Source organism: Salvia splendens, chromosome 12, assembly GCF_004379255.2.
Source record: "Salvia splendens isolate huo1 chromosome 12, SspV2, whole genome shotgun sequence".
Classification (NCBI taxonomy): domain Eukaryota; kingdom Viridiplantae; phylum Streptophyta; class Magnoliopsida; order Lamiales; family Lamiaceae; genus Salvia; species Salvia splendens.
Window position 1 is genome coordinate 31949566 of NC_056043.1, and position 20245 is coordinate 31969810.

The 20245-nt window shown below is 33.9% G+C and overlaps 2 protein-coding genes and 1 pseudogene across 4 annotated transcripts; 1 reads left to right on the forward strand and 2 right to left on the reverse strand.

Moving 5' to 3' along the window:
- Window positions 1-2588: 2588 nt before the first annotated feature.
- LOC121757051 (uncharacterized protein At4g38062-like) lies at window positions 2589-4977 on the forward strand. Of its 3 annotated transcripts, none has more exons than XM_042152523.1 (2): window positions 2589-2656; window positions 3144-4977. In XM_042152523.1, exon 2 carries the CDS (start codon window positions 3264-3266, stop codon window positions 4866-4868), a length of 1605 nt encoding a protein of 534 aa, XP_042008457.1. In that variant the 5' UTR covers window positions 2589-2656; window positions 3144-3263; the 3' UTR covers window positions 4869-4977. The 3 variants fall into 3 exon arrangements, with proteins under 3 accessions (XP_042008457.1, XP_042008458.1, XP_042008459.1); XM_042152524.1 differs by having other exon boundaries at window positions 2593-2656; window positions 3197-4977; XM_042152525.1 differs by having other exon boundaries at window positions 2596-2656; window positions 3236-4977.
- Window positions 4978-5246: 269 nt separating this feature from the next.
- LOC121759722 (magnesium-dependent phosphatase 1-like) lies at window positions 5247-7492 on the reverse strand. The gene is made up of 4 exons (XM_042155403.1): window positions 7328-7492; window positions 6601-6772; window positions 5700-5816; window positions 5247-5601 (listed from the first exon to the last, which is right to left on the reverse strand). The coding sequence occupies exons 1-4, from the start codon at window positions 7435-7437 to the stop codon at window positions 5431-5433; spliced, it is 570 nt and encodes a 189-aa protein (XP_042011337.1). The 5' UTR covers window positions 7438-7492; the 3' UTR covers window positions 5247-5430.
- A 771-nt stretch (window positions 7493-8263) lies between these two features.
- On the reverse strand, window positions 8264-10576 carry LOC121757898 (annotated as a pseudogene).
- Window positions 10577-20245: the final 9669 nt, after the last annotated feature.

The window sequence follows — 20245 nt, forward strand, 5'->3', positions numbered from 1 at the left end:
ACAGCCAGAGGGCTATGTGAAGATTGGAGAAGAAGGCAAGGTGTGCCTGTTACAGAAAAGTCTTTATGGACTTAAGCAAAGTCCTAGACAGTGGAATAAGAAGTTTGATGCACAGATGAAGAAGATTGGCTTCTCCAAGTCAGAATATGATGATTGCATTTACATCAAGAAGGCAGGCAAGACTCCCATTGCCTACCTATTACTCTATGTGGATGATATGCTACTTGCAGGGCCTTCTATGACAGAAATTCAGAAAGTTAAACAAGATCTGAAGTCAAGCTTTGAAATGAAGGATCTAGGAGAGTCAAGGAAGATCCTAGGCATACATATTCAGAGAGATAGAGGCTGCAAGAAGCTGTGGATGCTGCAAACTGACTATATTGAGAAAGTTTTGCAGAGATTCAAAATGGAAAATGCAAAAGCTGCATCAACTCCTCTGTCCCAGAGTTTTAAGCTTTCAAAGGAGCAGGCCCCTAAAACTAAGCAAGAGGCTGATGAGATGAAGGCTATCCCTTATGCTAGTGTTGTTGGGAGTATCATGTACACTATGATTTGTACAAGACCAGATCTTGCTCATGCTATCTCAGTGACTAGCAGATACATGGCAGACCCGGGGAAGGAGCATTGGAATGCTCTTAAGTGGATATTGAGGTACATGAAGTCAACTAAGGACTGGGGGATTGTGTTCAATGGCTGGGAAGGTGAATCTGAGGAGGTTGTGCAGGGCTATTGTGATGCAGACTATGCTGCAAACCTGGACAACAGAAAGTCCCAAACAGGTTATCTTTTCACCATGTTTGGAACTGTAATCAGCTGGAAGTCAGGGTTGCAAAGTGTTGTTGCTCTCTCAACAACAGAATCAGAGTATATAGCTCTCACTGCAGCTGTACAGGAGAGCTTTTGGATTCAGGGAGTGATTTGGTTTTGATCAAAAGACAATGGTGATCCATTGTGACAGCAGCTCAGCTATGTGCTTGGCTAAACATCCGGGTTTTCATGAAAGGAGCAAGCACATAGACATAAAGTTGCATTTTATTCGAGATGAGATTGAAAAGGGGAGAGTGAAGGTGATTAAGATTAACACCTTGCACAATCCGGCTGACATGCTAACAAAGTCTCTAGGTAGAGACAAGTTTGATCATTGCAAGAAATTGATCAATGTTTGTGCAAGAACTGAGATGAGCCCTCAGGTGGAGAATTGTAATAATGGAGTGCTCATTTCAGTTGGAAGAAGCTCGGCTAGAAAGGAGTTCGGTAAGCTCGGCTTACCGAGCTGGAACTAGCCTGGAACTAGCCGAGAAGAAGAAGGCAGAAGTCGGTAAGCTCAGCGGTAAGGAAGCTCGGTATGGAAGCTCGGTATGGAAGCTCGGTAAGGAAGCTCGGCGTTGAGCTGGAATGAGCCGAGAAGGAAGAGTTCGGTTGTAAGCCGAGAAGGAGTTCGGTTGTAAGCCGAGAAGGAGTTCGGTCTTGAACCGAGGAAGGAGTTCGGTCTTGAACCGAGAAGGAAGAAGCAACCTAGCCGAACTAGCCGTTGGAGCAGCAGTTAGTTAGCTGAGATGTAGCGGTTATTCTTCTTGCTTTCTTGATTCTTCTTGTAGTTAGTTAGTAGCAGTTGCTACTTGATTATAGAGCTTTAAATAGCTCACCGTGTATGTAGTTTAGATAGAGAGTTTAATCAATAAAGAGTTTTCCAGTTTCTCTCCAAGTTTATCATCTTCAATACTCAAAGGGTGAGTGTGTGTGTTTCTGCATTGTGTGATCTCATACAACAGTGAGTGTGTGTGTGTGATCTTCTTGAGTGTGTGAAAGCCTTGTGTGCGTAAATCCCAACAAGATAAAAAGAAAAAGTAATTGAAATATTATTAATGAAGAATGAGTCTTACCTCATTTAGATAAAAGAATTTCTAAAATTAGAAAATGCATACTGTTGCTGGTCGGACTAAAAAGGAAAGAGTGGATATACTCTTGTGGGATTGAGAAAGTATTTAGTATCCCTCGTTTCGCTTGTGGGATTAAAACGTCATCATAAAAAATTTCCAGCGATCAGGATATTGACATGACAACCAAAATTGCACGTTGATCGAGTAATTATTGAAATGCATTACAGAATAAAGACTAAAGTCATTTGTCATGTCCGGATTTATTAGATTTTAATTTCCATTGAGAGATTATAATAATTTATACTGTTAAAGAGTTAAAAAATAGTACTAAATCTTTTAAAATATAGTACTATTATTACTTAAGAATAAATTTGACCCGATTGAAATTTTGATTTTCTATAAAAAGATATATTTATATATCATGTCAACTAATTGTTTGGCAAAGTTATGTATAAGGTAATTATAGCATAATTATGTTTGATTTTCCGTTCCAAGCTCTTTTCATAAAAAAAATCATTTTAATGATTAAGTTTCATAAAAATTTGATATAGTGTAGGAGTTTGCAAAATAAAATACTACTACTATGAATTATGGATGAATAAATAATACAGAGAAAAGTGGTGACCAATCAGTGTATAAATAATATTAAAAATAATAACAAAATAGAGAAAACCCATTGACGAAACACAAAATATAATAAAGCCAAAATTCAAATCCGAATTTGTGTTCAGTTTCGCGGCTACATTTCCTTCACTTCCTCATCGGCCAAAGTGAAGGTGATTAATTTTTTGAATTTCTATGGAAAATCTATTGAGTTCTTTAAGTATGTCTTTGTGCTGAGTAATGCTGTATTATGTATTACGTCTTCGAGTTATTTATGTGATCTTCAATATCCCTAATTTTAGTTTGTAGGGTTTTGAAATTGGGGATTTTCGTCGGTTGATAAGTGTTTCATTTAACATTTTGGTGGCATATTTTCAATATTTTGATTGAAGATTTTAGGGTGAGCTAGAAGTGATTGACTGTTTGCAGAAAACTTCACTTAGATTATGTTGATAGAGATTTCAATTGAATCTGTTGTGTTGAGGAATTATATTTGTCAAATTGAAGATGTGAAGGAACCTGCTATTCTTAGTTGAGATCTTGAGCTTATGAAGGATGAAGTTAGAACTGTTAGGAGGCTTTTGCTTGTTAGAGTTTACTTAATGCTACTATTTTAAGATGTGTTAAGAACTTTTTTAAAGCCCTTTATTATTTCAACAGCTGAGATATGGATTTTCTTGGTTCGAACATGTATATTGGTCGCCCCGTTCTAGCTCTGCTTCGTTGATGTAATCAAATTTCTACTTGAAAAGTTTTGCTTCAGCTCTTATTCGGAAGGAAATGGAAATGGACAGAGTTAACATTCAGCTGGATGATGGGAAAAGGCTCAGAAACAAACGAGAGATGAAAATTGAGTTGTCGGATGGTTTGAGAAAAGCCCGCCTTGAGAAATCAACCATAAACCAACTAAACATTTCGGAGGTTGGGAAACTGCGTGCCATGACGGAGGAGATTTTTGAGCTTAGAAAGCTGTATGGGAAACTGCAATCCTGTGTAGATCAGAAGGACTTGCTTTTAGATCAGATTAGTTCTGCCAATGGGAAACTTGAAGCCGAGTGTGATGTGAAATTTCGAAAATTGGAGGGTGAAAACGGGGATTTAGTCTTGTTATTAGATGAAGCATTTGCAAGAATTCATGATTTAGAGAAGAAGACTGCTTCAAGTTCTGAGGAAATATCTGGACTAAAAAGGCTCTTATCAGTTAAACAACAGCTGGACTCTGAAACGAAGAATAATGCCTCGGTGGATCTGAAGGAGAGAGATGAACACGTACTCAAACTGGAGGAGGAATATAGAGTTTTCCAAGATCAGTTGAGATGGAGAAACCAGCAGTTCTCACACCTTGAAGAAGCATACAAAAAGCTTCAGGCTTTGTTCAACGAGCGTGAGTCGGAGTGGCAGAGGGAGATATCGTCACTTCTTCATGAAATCTCTGAATTGCAAAGTACTTTGGATGCCCGGGGTTGTACCTCAAAGTTGTCATTGGTTGAACTAGAAAGCACAGAAACACTGAAGCTCATGTTGCAGAAGTCAGAATCTGAGGTTGAAAATCTGAAATTAAATTTGGAAACGAATCAGCAAGCACACGAGCAGGAGAAGACCAGCCTTCTCATCTCCATGAATGACAAAGATGCCAAAATTGGTAGCTTGGAGCAACAGATTTCCATGTTAAAGTCGATAATTTTAGCAGAATCGAAGGCTGCTGAAAATCTCAATCAAGAGAAGGATAACTATGTCAAGAATTTTCAGAACGAGATTGCACAGTTAAGAAACAAGTTGGCTGAAAGAGAAGTGACAAATGACACTCTAAGACAGGAAAATGATGGGATGATATCTTCTATTGACGAAAAAGAAGAGAAAACGCAACAACTTCGGGTATCTCTTGCAGGGAAGGAGTATGTGCTTGATGAAGCATTTACGGAATCAGAGGATCAGAAAACCTTAGAGGCTGAAAAGAAAAACTGGGTGACTGCCGACATGGAGAAAGAAATGAATAGATTGCATGAGAGCTCAGTGCAAGTAGCCCTACAGCCTGGAGAAACGAAGGGATTGGAAGAGCTCAAAGGTCAACTAGAGAATGAAACGAGGTGCTTTGAGAATCTCCTCGAGGAGCTCGTGTCCCATAAACAAGCTTTGCTTGATGGTCGAACAAAAGAGGAAAATAACAGGGAGAATTTGCTTGCACAGCTTGAAAGCATGTGTCAGCTAATCGGATCGTTGTGCACGGAAGATGCAAAATTGATGAAATCATCTCCCCTTTACGAGGAAGACGGTGGAAGTGATGAACTCATCAGTGGTTTGCTACTCTCAAGAAAATCTGTTCAAGTGTGTATGAGTGAAAGAGCTCCACTGGCAGAGCTAAATGTGAGTTCTCTCTCTATATAGAATGTTAAATTATTCCTCTTTTGTAACACTTGCTCAATTTCTTTTGTAGAATGTAAGACTGTCTCATTGTGAAAAAGATAATGTTAGTGTGTAAATGTGTGCTTTTAAATGGAGTATTGCTTATACAACCAAAATGTGGGACTAGTTTCATAACTTGCACACTGTCGACTCTCCTTCCGAGTCAATGTTCTCGTTGGTCACGTCCATACCATGACTCTGAGTCGGCCACAAAACATGAAAACTGATGTCAAGTCCCATTTGTTTCTCATACAATCAATGTGGAACAAGTCTCATACCTTGCACCGATTTCAATTCGCAACAAATATATGTAACTTTACATTAAATTTCAACAATTTTAAATAATTGCAAGTTTCCATATATCTGAAAATACAAAAATTTATTCAACAACCACATGTACACATGAATACAAAACGGTTTGTAGGCATATCAAACAAATGATAACCTCCAATTTGGGGTTATCTTCAAGGCCCCTTAACGGATTGAGACTTTTACATGAATACATAACGGTTTGTCTTCATGTTCCCTTAATGGATATAGAATTTTATTGCTCCTCTGTTTCTGACGTGCTCGACTTTTTCGAGAGGTTTTGCGAGCCACGCTTGCTTCTTCCAGAAGGCGACTGGTTCTGTGAGTACTTTGACAGACCCTGTCTCAGAGCGCCTAAGTTCACGCCGTTGCCAACCAAGATGCTTGTAACACCCATATTAGATACCTGGCCGTGACATATAACAAAATTAAAGTAGTCTAGTAAAGAAGTAGCTGTAGTAATATCTAAGGTTTGCAAATAAATAACAAGAAAAGAAGTCTTACTGCATCTATATTGCGATCCTCGTCATCAAAAAAGAGCATTTCAGCGTATGGAATGTTGGTCCTCCGATTAATTCTTTGAAAATGATCAGTCTTGTGAGTCCAACTAGAAAATATTTCCTGCAAAAGATGGAAAAGATTTAACACAGATGCTTATCTTCTAACACAGATCAAATTAACGAACAATTTACATTCTACCAGCAGAGGCACTTGACTCATTAACAATATGATCTTGAATTTTAAAACTAGCAGCAAATCTGGTCAAACGTGAGCGGACCTAATGAAAGTATTGATGAGTTTATTCTTTTAACAGAACAAGTTTACACCGTTCATCTTTCATGAGGTAAGAGGAATGTTGTTAAAATATCAAGGATGGAAATAATTTATCGCTTAGTCACCTTTTTTACCTGTCCTGCATAAGTTATAGAAATTTGACATAATTTAGGCTTGCAAAGAAATTCCTATTTACAGATTATTCGAGATTTCTCAAGTTGACATCCCATGCTTATAACCGTAACTATTAGCGCTGTAATAAGGCTACATGGATGATGAAACATGAAAAGCTAGAAATTAAGTGAACACCTCCAATATACGGACTTAAAAAATGCTATAGGAAGTATTATAGAAGCAGATATATTCAATAAGAACGGTAGGAATACATCGAGTATTGTGCTTACCTTCACCTTCACCTTCACCATGAAATGCAGACACAGCGCAATGGAAATAAACAAAAAAGCACCATCCACACAGTTTGTTTTAACAGTCACCTTTATATTATAGCAACAAAGCATATTTATCCACCTGCTCTTACACTCATCTCACGCTAAATTAATCTATTGGCATGCTTCAGACAAAAAAAAATGAATTTGCAAATGTAGAGAGGCGAACACTATGATGTGCTTACCTGAGCAACCAACATTGATTTTATCCCCAATTTGTCAAGAAAAGTGTTGGCTATATCAGGAGTTGGCGATCTTGAGGCAATTGCAATCTTAACACCTTTATCTTTGAGGGCATAGAGGATGCCCTTGGCATGAGGATACAGCCTCGGCATATCCCGTTTGGAGCGACATTCACTTAAATAAAGATCGAGAGAAGCGTATTCAGTACACTCTTAAGAACATTGAGATAAAAAGAATACAGGATCACTAGAATGTGATTAAACATTACACAATTTACTAGAAAAGAAAACTATCAATCAAATTTATGTCTAGTTGTTCCCAAATATGACCCAAAATCCAAAACCCTAATTGAAATGGGGAAAACTATGAAATTCTTCTGAACATTAAAATATGTAATACGATTTCTTCCCTCTTTTTAGGAGCTACACAACAATAGCTCAAATTCTCAGAAATTTGTCATCAAATCTCAAAAAATCCATTTTTTAGCTCAGACAACTCGATACTGATGCTTGGCATTTCTGTTTCCAATTATCTTGTATTTGTTCCAATTTATTAAACTCTGGTTATTGAAATTACAGAACAAAGAGGAACAGGAAAAAGCAACGACGGTATAATTCATCATCCATACATAAAAAGTCAGTGAATGTAAAAATTTCGTATCTGCAGATGCTAAGAAACAGTATAAAGTGGAATTGCAGAGAAGATTGGGAAGAAAGGAAGGTGACGTACCAGTAGAAAGGCCAGAGAGTGTAATCGAGATCGAAGACGACGAGGCGAGGAAGCAACTGACACATACCCATAATCTCCATCGCTTCGTTCTTCACCGTGTCGTCTCCCATCCTCTCTCTCTCACCCTCGCTTTTTTCTCTCTGCCATTTCGTTGTTTTACATATAATCTCAATATAATTTCAAATTATATGAGTTATTTTTCTCTTTTATAAAATTATAAGATAATTAAATTATTTATATTTTTAGAGCACCTCCGTTGACGAAGAATGGAGAAATATAAATTAGCTAAAGGCAAAAAGGGACTTTATAAATTAAAAATTCAGATATAAAGTACTACTCCTTCCATTTTTTAAAAATAATAACTATTTTCATTTTTGACCATTCCTTAAAATTAAAACTTTAAAATATTTTTATTTTAGAAAATGGACTCCAAAATCTACTAACTTTACTTTCACTAATTTTTGCCATCGTTTCTCTTATTTTACTTATTTTTCTTTTATTCTCACTTACTTTATCTATAGTACATTAAAACCCGTATTATTTCAAATATTTGGTATAATTTTTGCATATTAATTTTAATTTTGAACATTATGACATAAGTATGAAAATCTGAAAGAGGTATATGTATCATGCACTTTATACGTTCGACGATATGACAAAAGTAATTTTCTCTTTCAAAGAACATGTTCGTGTATCATGCACATAAGGTGTTTGTTGAAATGCTGAAACGATTTTCTTTTAATTACTACCATAAATTTCTTAATTCACATAAACGGTTAGATGTATTTCCTACATAAATGTTCAAATTAGACTCTCGATAACGATTATGATTGGAGGTAATTTTGTTTTATTTGTAGTAACTTAATTAAAATGAGAATATAGCTTCTCCCATATTGTCTTTTTGTATGTCACCCAAGCATCGAGAATCATGGATGCCTAAACAATAGGCTGAAATATCAAACCTAAAATACGCTCCTCCATCTCCGGATTACTAATCCCATGGCCATCTCCATGCTGGTACATATACTGTGCTTGTCTAATAAAATCATCTGAAAATGCAGATTCCTTAAATCTTTCTTCGTTCGTCTTCGTCCATATATCTCTTATAATACACATCACATGCTCGCGAGCCTCCTCTCTCGAAGCTCCCGTCTCATTCATGTAGCACTCCACCGCTTTTGGCGCACCACCTCTTTCCATCTCATACTAAAACCAAGTTCAAACACAAAACAAGATGAGTTGTGAGAATATGATTAAATAGCTTCATTATGTGCATATCTTAGCAAGGTTTTTTGTACGAACCGGTGACGTTCCAAGATCATTTGCAAGGCGTAGAACCATTGATGAGTAACGAATGGTGTCATTATGGTTACGCACGCTCTCAGCGGCCTCCTTTTCGATTGGGTTTGAAAGGAGATAAAATACATGAGTTAAAATGGTGTGTGCTGATATCGAAACCCAAGCAACGTTGATGTATTCCTCCATTGTTGGTTTATACCCCGTGTGGTACCACTCTGCCTCTTTTGCGTATGTTGAACACAAATCTCCCCACTGCAAAACACAATTAATTTGTCAGTACCATAAGACTTGAAAGTGAAAAAACTAAGTCAAGAAGTTTCAACTTTCATCATATGTCCCGCTGCAGGTAAAAGGGTTGCTGATGTGACGGGTGAAATTGCCCATGTGGACATGCACGTCAGCATCGATTTTACCATAATTTTGCAGGGTTGGGCCAGTTTAGAATATTTGAAACTTTGTGATTTAATATTCGCTTCAAACCTTAAAAGGATTGACCATATTATACCCAAACTTTGCAATAGTTTAAAGGTGTTATAAAAGCATAACCGCTTTTCTTAAATCTTGAATGACGAAAATGCCCTTTGACTAATTAGTCTTTTTCTATTTTTAATCCTTATTTGACTAATTAGTCCAATCCAAGAAGGGAATTATATAAAGAAAAAAAAAGTATGTTGTGACCAATTTGAGCACCTTGGGTAACCCTAAAACCATTTTGTCTAAGGAGTCTGAAAGCAAGAGATGTTGAGTACAGATCTCTCTCCTCATTGTTGCAATATTTCTTCTCCAAATATATACGATTCAAGACTTGGTTGATTTCGTTGTCAAAATGGTAAGAAACCCCAGTTTGTGCAAGTCATCGATCAACTCCAACTGGATGAGCCAATTTGATTCTTGGCACAACAACTTCTTCAATTGCACAACCAGCTCAGAAGTCCTTGTGGCATACTTCTCATCCTGTTTAAACGAATGACGATGTGTTAGATTTTACGAGGGTTAGGTACATTCTAATTCTTTCATTGCAGCATACATGATACGTGAATGGGAGACCAACTCTAAATCATACTCCCGCCGTTCCATAGTAATGAAGGCGTTTCTTTTCGACACACGATTTAAGAAAAATTATGTTAAGTGAGTTAAATTAAAGGAAGAATAAAATAGAAAATGAAAAAGGTAGAGAGATGAAGAGAGAATAAAGTAAGATAGAATAAAGTAAAGTAAGATAGAATAAAGTAAAGTGAAAAGAAATGTGTTGACTTTTACTAAAAAGGGAAATGACTCCACTGCTATAGAATGTACAAAATTGCAAAATGACTCTAGTACTATGGAACGGATGGAGTAGCTGGCTGTGAGATCAACTAAACCTTAGTGAGCTTCCATCCCTATATCCCCTAATGATGACTCACTAGGTATTTAAGTTGATCTCTTGTTATTTTATACTCCCTCCGTCTCATATTACTTGAAGCGTTTTTTATCGGCTTGAGATTTAAGAAAGTTGTGTTTAGTGAGCTAAATAAAGTAAAATAAAGTGGATGGGAGAATAAAGTGAGAGAGAAGAGATAGTAAAATAAAAGAAAGAATAAAGCAGGTCTGATTTTTTTTTCCTTTTTTTCTTTTTTTTTTTTAGCAAAAAAGAGAAATGACTTAAATAACTTGGGACAACAAAAAATGGTATACAACTCAAGTAACTTGGGACAGAGGGAGTATAAACTTTAAAAAAGCGAGAGGGGGCATATATGTACCGTGTATACACTGGTGAGGGACTGAATCCGATCGAAATCCCAAAGGGTAGGCTTGTAATTACCCGACCGTCGTGTCAGTTGGATTTGATCGGAGGTTTGATCGGCGGTGTGTTTGAGGGAGCAAGATTGCCTCCAACCTGTTCTTGGGAAAGTTATGAACTTGCTTTGTTGGCTTGTTGGAAATCGCCATGCTCATTATAATGCTAGACATTTTTATGATCACTTTATCTTTGTTTTTGAAGATGGATCTTTGTGAGTTGTGTGAAGTAATTTACTTGCTGTTACACATATATATAGCATGGTGTGGTAAGCCGCAAAATTATACTAGTATTATTAATGAAATACCAACAATTTCCGTAGTTTGATTCAATCCCACAAGAATATGCACTATTTCCTTTTTAGTCCGTCCCACAAGAACATGTACTTTTCAAATTTGAAAACTATTTTCTCTCTATTGAGGTGAGACCCATTTTCCACTAATAATAATTTAATTACTTTTTCTTTCTATCAATTACTTTATCAATTGTGCAATAAAATCTGTGTCCAACCAAAATTGTATATTCTTGTGGGAGGGAGAGAGTATTAAACTAAGATAGCATCTTAAGAATAGTGGTCTATTTACACTTGCTATTAAAAATAATATATTTGTATGTGCATAAAATAATATATTTGTATGTACAAATATTTATGAATTTTATTTTATTTATAATGTATATATTTAATTAAAGCTCTTATTATTATCTTTTATTTGGTGTGTGAATCAAATATTTATTGTTTAATTATATTGAATTGAACATGAGAGAGATGAATAAAAAATAAACAAATACTAATAAGAAGAGGAGCAAATGTGAAAAGTGAGAAAATGGACGAGAGAGAAATATAACATAAAGACTAAAGTATTCGTTGAAATTAAAAAGGGTAAAAATGTCTTAAAATAAGTGCAAAAGTAGTTTAAATGAAATGAAGTGTTTGTCCAGATATCTGTAGTGATATATTTTTTTTAATTAAGTACCAGAAATGTGCAAACCTCATTATCTAGGAACTTTTTTATGGCTCACTCTAAAACTATTACACTATAGTACTTTTGTCAATGAAAAATATAAACTTTCTAAGTTTGAAATAATTAAACAACACATTATCATACACATTATTTTATTTACAACTTATATCATTACACTACACTACTAATGATGTGAAGTCCATTCTCTACTAACACTACTTACCCTACCTTTATCTCTCTCTCGTCCTTAACAATTATACAATAAAATTCGTGCCGAATCAAGAACTGAGGGGAGTATAAAAGTAAGATGGAGTGAGTATTAACTTATAGGTTTAAACAATTGACATCAAGTAGGAGTACTAATTAATAAGATTTGAAAATTTAGCACTTTATAACCAAGAAAATCTTGTGGGGGAAAATAACGAAGCGAGTATTAATTTAAAGATTCATAAAATTGAAATCAGGTACTCTTAAGTAATAAGATATGAAAAGTTAGCACTCTATGACCAAAATAATGTATCAGGACTGCAGTTAATAATGACTTATGACAAATAGATTTATAGCTAATAAATAAAGAGTTGGTTGAAAACTTAATTATGATTACGTAGTGGTAGATGCATAATTTCTGACTCTGTTACTATTAACGGTTGTCAGGTATTTTTCAATATTTGCCTCATTCAAGTAGTTGTGACATAAGTGGTATGAAGTTGCAAAATATATAGATGGATAACGAGTGACAAATAATTAAATGGTGTGTCAAGATAAAAAAAATAAAAATAAAGTGTGTGTTTCTTTGACCGAATTTTAGATCTTCCTATGAACTCAAACACTTGATTGTAAATATCAAGAACTTTGTTATTGTCGTGATACAAGTGTAATAAATACAAATAAATGTACGACATAATTAGTATCATAAATGTTGTGCGTTTCTCTCGTGTTTATAGTATATGGGGCAACTTTTGACCTAACACAAACACACAATTTTGAGGTTGGGTCGTTATTGTATAGACCCAATAAGATTATGAGGATTTCTAGTTGGGCTAGGGTCTGATTTGAGTTATTCGTTAAGAAATTAAACTATTATTTTAATTATATTTTTAATAAAAAGTACTTCATTCGTCCCTTAAAAATATATCACATTTGTCATTTTAGGATGTCCATTAAAAATTGACCAATTCTATTTAAGGAAACATTTTTCTTTCTAATGAGGTGGGTCTCATCTCCACTAACAATACTCCAACAACTTTTTCTTTCTATCTCCCCCTCTTACTTTACCCAATTGTGCATTAAAATTTGTCTCGTTAATGTTGTCTATTTTTTAGGGACGGAGGGAGTATTAAATTTTAATTTTATTATTTAGCTTAAAATCATGATAAAATTTAATCATGGTATGATAGGTCTTCATTGTGTAATATCATATTTTTTCTTATAATATCAGGTTTTATTCATGTAATATCATGTTCTGTGATCGTTATTGTGTCGTGTCATGCTAAAGTAACTTAATATCATTAATGGTAAGACCGACATTTTTTTGTATAACAGGATAGCCCGGTGACCCGGTAAGAACCTAGTGATTTCGGGTTGGGTTAAGGTTTAACCATATTCGGTTGGGTTGGTATTGGATTGACCCGATAATTACCCAATCCGCACGGTTTCCAACACTATATTTATAGGAGTGTATTTTCATCCTATATTTTCACTATAATCTAATCCTTGACTTTTTTATTAACAGGTACCATTATTTAGTTTTAACACATGTTTTGTTCCTTAATGAAGTAGTGTTGTATTACATAAGATGACGGCTACCAGACACAAATTAATGTATATACTCCCTCCGTCCCGCTTTAACAGTCCCGGTTGATCAATTTCGGGTGTCCCACTTTAGGAGTCCCGGTTGAACTCGGGGCATAAAAATTGATGTCCACTACATCAATTTATTTATTACATCATTTAAAAGTGGGACCCAACCTCCACTACATCATTTATTTATTACACACTTAAAAGCAAAAAAGTAAAAAAGTTGTTTAAAAGTGGGACCCAACCTCCGCTATATCATTTATTTATTATACACTTAAATACCCCTTAAAACATGTGCCCGACTCAACTGGGACTGCTAAAGCGGGACGGAGGGAGTATTAAAGGTAGCAGTCTATAAATCAATTTCCCACTCTAGTGTAAATAATACTTAGTAAAATAAATATAGGAATAGATATATAGACTGGAGCTGTTTCCTTAATCCGGACTCCGGAGTCCTACACGGCATTTCTAAAAGTTCTTATTTTTATTTATCTAAATTCTTCATTTATGCTTCCGTGAGTTATTGTGTTTTCAATCTCCTATCACAGATCAAGTTTTATGAAATTCTAGTATCGAAAAAAAAAATTATTAGTACTACATATTGAATGTGTTTGGTACCATAAAATTCAAAATTTGCACTTGAAAATGGAATTTTCAGTTTCATCTATAATATTATTTACTTCCTCCTTCCACGAAAAATAGACCACATTTGCTATTTTGGTTGTCCATGAAAAATAGACCAAGTTTGAAAAAGGACTCCACATTTGCTACCTAACACAATTAAACACTACTAATAATATGGATCTGATCACATTCCACTAACACTACTTCTCTCTTATTTTTTTCCCTTCTTTCTTACTTTATCAATTCCACATTAAACTTCGTGTCATTAACAATGTGGTTTATTTCTCGTGGACGGAGGGAGTATCATCTTTGAATCTGAAACTAAATTTCATTGGAATTTTAAATAGTTAGTAAATTAAATTTAGTACCATCAAAACTAGTGTGACTAAATTAAATAGAAATGTCAATTAAATGCTCTCTCAGTCCCACAATAATATTTTGATTGTATTAAGAAATTTAAAGGAAAGTGAATTGGAAAAGTTACTGAAATGTAAGTTTCACTTTTATATACTACGTATTACATATATACATATATACAAGGGGAGTTTTGGTGTTATTTACAAAACTGCCATTTTAATTTAAAAAAGAAAAATTTAATAGAATTGGTTTTTGTTAATAAATTTGTCCATCTTCATTGGCCGTTTCAGAAAATTATCATAATCTTAATTAAGCTAACGTTACATTATTTAAAAGGTCAATTTAATCAATCAGACATTATTTGAAAGGTCTAAACAATTACCACTATTGATTTAAGTTATAATAGTGGACATACTAAAAGTCAGTTTGGGAAGAATACCAAAAGCTATAAAGATCTTCTATAAATTCCAATGTAATTGTGACGATTACCACATTCAGGAGGTCAGCACATACACCAAGCTTTGTTTATTTGAGTGCTACAAAAGCAGTGTGAAGGAAGCATAGATGAAGGAGGAAGAGAGAAAAGCAGGGAGAATGTAGGGGCGTTGATTTCTTATTATTCTAACCCTAGAGATTGTATTTATATCATTAGGTTGTTGATTGTTGGAGGAGTTATTATTCTAACCCTAGAGATTGTATTTATATCATTAGGTTGTTGATTGTTGGAGGAGAAATGAACAAATAAGATTTTTGGAGCTTAAATATTTTTATTTTCAAGTCCAACATCATAATGAGTTTTATCTTATACTGTAGATGACTAAAAATTGTGTCGATGATAGTTTTTTTGTATTATGTATTTTAGGTACAAAATTGTAGGAGTATATTATTGATGGATTAGTGATTAACTTAAAAGTAAATACATATTTAGTTATCAATTAATTAAAAGTAAAATAATATATTTTTGATGTGTTTACAATTTGTGTTAGGTATCCAAAATATTTTAATTAATATTCATGAGTTTATTTAATAAGTGATTTTTTCTGGTGAATACTTATTTTTGATGTCATATGGAGTACTACATTTTGGAATAAATACAATGTCATGTATAGCATTGTTTTTTATTTTATTTAATTAATATATAATTTTAATTATTGTTTTGAAAATATTTTAGTTCGTGCATAGCACGTGCATAGTACGGGAGTAATACTAGTTTATAATAAAATGTGAGTAGAATGTGAGACCTACTTATCATTTATGATAAAAAGTGAAGTAGACAATTAATAGGAGACAAAAATGACAAAAGTAGATGACTCAACTTTATTTTACCCAATTAATACCCGCAAGTGTACGGGATTATTGTAGCATTTAGCAAGCAAGAGTATATCGTATCCCACAGAGACAATTAAGCGTAAACCTAAGTACCACGAACAAATTTCAACTACTATCCAGACAATCAGGAAATTTTGGATTTTGAAACTAACAACTACTAAAAGCATATAAATTCAGAGATTAAATTAAAACACTTAAACAAGAAAGCAATTAATCAAGTTGTATAAGATGATGGAGAAATATGCAGAATTCCGGGATCCGATGCGCAACTCATAGTCTAACCCAATTGAAATAGATTTACCATTTAAAGTCTCCAGAATTGTTGAATCAATCACGATTGTAGATTAAACCCCCTCCCGAGGTGAGAAATCCGTAGATTAGGTGTAATAATTGAAGTCCCCTTCTAATTCTTAGACCTAACTCCTAACAGTTTGATTAGATTAATGATCTCACTCAAAATATCAACTCTCCCGGGTTCTATTGAATTAGGGTGTGAATTATTCCTCTTTCAAGATTAAATATTTCATCTCCCGATTACTCTAAGAAACCCTAACACTCCCAATTGGTGATCAAGCAATTGATAGGAAAAAGCACAAGAATAATTCAAACAATTGCAAGATCAAGATAAACCGAAGTCAATTGGATTAAAACTATGAATCAATGCATCTTCACCAAGAATTCTACATGAAAGGTGCTTAGAAAACAAACCAAAACTAAGAAAAACAATGAAATTCATGATACGAATTACAATTGAGATGAATTGAAGCTTGAATATTCAATCGTCTTCCAAGAGTTCTTCGGAGAGAGAGAGAATGTGTGTTTGGCGGTAAGTGTAGAATAGATTGAACCCTAGGCTTTTTCTCCTTTTAATCCCTATCAAAAATCACATTTTGGGCATAAAAATACGTCAAAACAACGTACCCGACCGGGTGGAATTATAAAGGGTAAAAATCACCCAACCGGGTGATGATTTTCTACCAGATTCTGACCTTCCAGCGCTCAATTTGCGACACCCGGCCGGGTGGAATTATAGGGTAACAATTCACCCGGCCGCGTGAGATTTTTTGGACAGCGCAGTGCTTGTAAAACGGCCATAACTTCTTCTACAGAGCTTCGATTGAGGTGTTTAAGATACCCACGCGAAGCTCTTTCGAAGAAGAAGAGAATATATGCGTTGGGGGTTGATTGGAATTCAAAATCTCTAGTAAAATTGTCTCAAACCAAGGCTGTTGCACATCCACCTATTTTGCACCTTTTTCTACACATTCTTAACAAAATGGTCAACATACCAACATAATAGAGAAGTAGATATAAACACGCATAATAATAGACGATATATGATCAAATTCATACAAAGCCACCCTCTAAAACCATGTAAAATCCAAGTATGTCAACTCCCCCAAACTTACATAATTGCTAGTCCTCGAGCAATGAAGAAAAAAAAACTAAAAGAAGACTTGGATTTAAAGGGGTATTAGACATCATCTTCGTCTCAAAGAATACGGAATAAAAAACATATCACAATACAAATTCCATCAAGTTAAGTTGTCGAATGCACTTTTACTACTAACTCGTATATCACCTTGGATTCATGCTTCACTCGGGATGTATATATGTGTGTATATTCACCTCACTAAAAAGTGTATAAGATATCAAGTAGTCACTCAAATCAAGCAAAAATGCATGGTTTACCATAAGCTTGCTCAATGTCTAACCTCTCATCTACCTCGTGTGACAATAAATCAAGAGTTCGAAAGGTCTTTTATTTAGGTTATAATGTAGGCTCTTTGGTAAGGTGAAGAAATATTTGGCTAAAGTGACTGAAATTCCCAAAACGTAAAATCCCAAGAAATCACAACAATCAACTTTTAACTTCAACCATTCTCAAAACACTTCTCGATAATAACTAGACTTTGTCTAATTTCTTCTCAACTTCCAAAGACCTCAAATTATTCTCTCTATATATTTTTTTTTCTTTCTTCTTTTTTTTTCTTTTTCTTTTTCTTCACGCCTCTTTTTTTTTAAGTACAAACTCAACCAACTTTTTTTTTCAATTATACTCTCCCAACTCTTCTTTTCATATCTCAATAAATTTAGAGTCTAGGATTCCCAACCCACTTGATTAGCTTGACAAAAGAAAAGGCTTAAGGCTCAAACTTGACTATCAAGGATGTTATATATTAAGGTTAGTGTTTAGGTAAAAATGAGGCTAACAACGATGGCCTAACATCTTTCACTATCTTTAAGGTCACTATGTAGACTCAAGAAGACCAGGAGCAAGTTCTAGAAACATATGCACAATTGATGATAAAACGCACATGAAAGAATTGAAGGCTCAAAATCTCACTTGGGTAAATAGCATGAATCAAGGCAAACAAGCAATTCGTTGCTTATGCACCCTATTACTCAAACTCTCAAGTCAATGGTCAAGTGATAGCTCAAAATGGATGGTTCTTTTATCATAGACGACTAGTCTTCACCCCAATTACTACCAAAAAAAATTCAATTCAAGACAAATCAATTCTATCCTAAAACAAAATAAAAAAGCAACAAAAGACAACTAAACAATCCAAAGCAAAAATAAAACAATAAGATAAGTACCTCATTAGTGTCCCTATCCACCATATCATCCCCCCAAATAGTTAAGGGACAGATAAGAGACGGAGGGTTGCAGGTTCCGTCCCTTAATTAATGGATGGAGTAAAAAGTACAGTGGGGCCCGCAAATAGTAATTTAAGGGACGGTTAAGGGACGGTATAGTGACAACGTTGTGGATGGCCTAAGAAAGGTGGGCTGGCTTGCTAGGAATAGCAAGTGGTATATGCATTAATAAAAGAGTCATTTTAACTAATTATATAGTGCCAATTTTCCGAAATATATATGTTGTGTTACTCTCTCACCTAGCGGCAATGAGCTTAGACATTATTGTATGAGTTGTTGAGTTCGAGCCCTTTAAAAAGTAAAAATAAAAAAACAAAAAAAACAAACAAACTATACGTGGTAATATACTTTCTATATTTGGTCAAATGGAATAGATTTTAATGTGGACGATCTACCTAAGTAGGAAGCACAATATATAGTACAGAGGTTAGAGAAATTGTTAGTTTGTTTTTAATGTGACTAATTGCACTTGCCGTGCTATGGATGTGATCACATTTTAAACTTTATAGTTTATACCCTCTAAGTCTAATTAGAGGGTATCGATGTTAATTAATACTACTACTAGTTTATAATCAAATCGAAAATTGGAATAGCTTTTGTTTAGAGTGTATTTATCGAAAATATGATAAAAAGGCTAAATAAAGTAAAAAGAGAAAAAAGTAAGTGATGTCACATTGAGAAATGAACTCCAATGATGTAAATACTTAACGAGTTGATTCCAAATAAATTAAGATGGTCTATCGTAATTAGATGCAAAAATAATATTTGTAAGGTGTAAAGATAATTATATTAATCACATAATTCAATATTTAATATAAAATAAATAGAAATTATAATTATAATTATAATTAAATACAAAAAAGTATAGATTTTGGGTATTGTATGTGGAAATTCTTTATTTAAGTGACTCCAAATCTCTTTTAGTTTTTAGGGAAAATAAAAATGATTTGTTAAGCTAACATTACACATTATTAGACATCATAGTAAAGAAAAAAATATTCATACACATATCTCATATTTAACTGACATTTTTAATATGTTTAACTAGCTATTCATCTACAAATTTATATTAAAATTATTATTAATCATATTTTTTCCATCACTTAATTGAATTACCGACTTTTACAATTAAAAAGTATGTAAATCAAAGAAACAAAATCTAATATCTGCTTTTTTTAAAAAAATTAAAAAATTAAAAATGAAAATCGAATTTTATTTATTTATTTATTTTCATTTTAGAGCTGGTCTCCAATCTTTCCTAAAAATGCATGTTTTTAGCATGCAATTCAACCTATTTATATCATTATATGACTATATGAGATCGCAAGCTAGTTAAAAATATTTTTAATATGTAACATGATTGTGACGTAACATTAGTGTTATTTGACTGGTCAATAAAACATTTTAATCTATACATACATATAAGGCGAGTTTTGGGGAAAATAACAAGATTGTCATTATAAATTTTGTAATAAATTTTGATAAATGAAAAGGTTTCTATTTATTTATGTAGTAATTAAAGAAATGAAAGGTTTCATTTATGTGAATAAATTTAAATCAAGCCGTTTCACAATAATAGATATAAAACATGGTCACAAATATTATAGTTAAAAAAAACCAATCTGTTATTTTAGAAAACTATGGCTTTTATTAATTTAATATTTAATATTATGTCCGTGTTCTGTTTTCCATCACTAATGTGTGATATTGTTTTGATATAATCCATCACTAATGTTACGTCACAATCATGCAGATCGATTCCCCACATCAAATTACATGTAACAGTATGCAAAGAAATTAAGAAAACAATTAAAAGAAATCTCTTGTGGGAATAATGGCGTGAGTAGTGGAAGGTGATCATGGGAGTCCTTTGGCTTTTCACTTCAATTAACCTTCATTGTCTTAATTTTGTGGTTTGTAGTGTGTTAATTTCATGACCTTCCATGTCCTTATTTTGTGGCTATAAAAGGCATGGAATTGTAGATGGATTACACACCAACAAAAGTATTCTTTCTTATCTCTCAATCTCTCTACATTTTAGTGTGTATTTCAGAAGCATTGTTGCTTGATTTTCGGAGCTCAATCAATTTCGTCGAAGCCTAGCGGGTTTGA

Bases quoted from the DNA above. Each gene is read 5' to 3' on its own strand.
- LOC121757051 (XM_042152523.1), top strand. From the start codon at position 3,264: ATGGAAATGGACAGAGTTAACATTCAGCTGGATGATGGGAAAAGGCTC.
- LOC121759722 (XM_042155403.1), bottom strand. From the start codon at position 7,437: ATGGGAGACGACACGGTGAAGAACGAAGCGATGGAGATTATGGGTATG. The intron at 5,817-6,600 runs GTAAGCACATCA...CATCTTTTGCAG, and splicing joins AATCAATGTTGGTTGCTCAG to GAAATATTTTCTAGTTGGAC. The intron at 5,602-5,699 runs GTAAGACTTCTT...TGTCACGGCCAG, and splicing joins AGGATCGCAATATAGATGCA to GTATCTAATATGGGTGTTAC.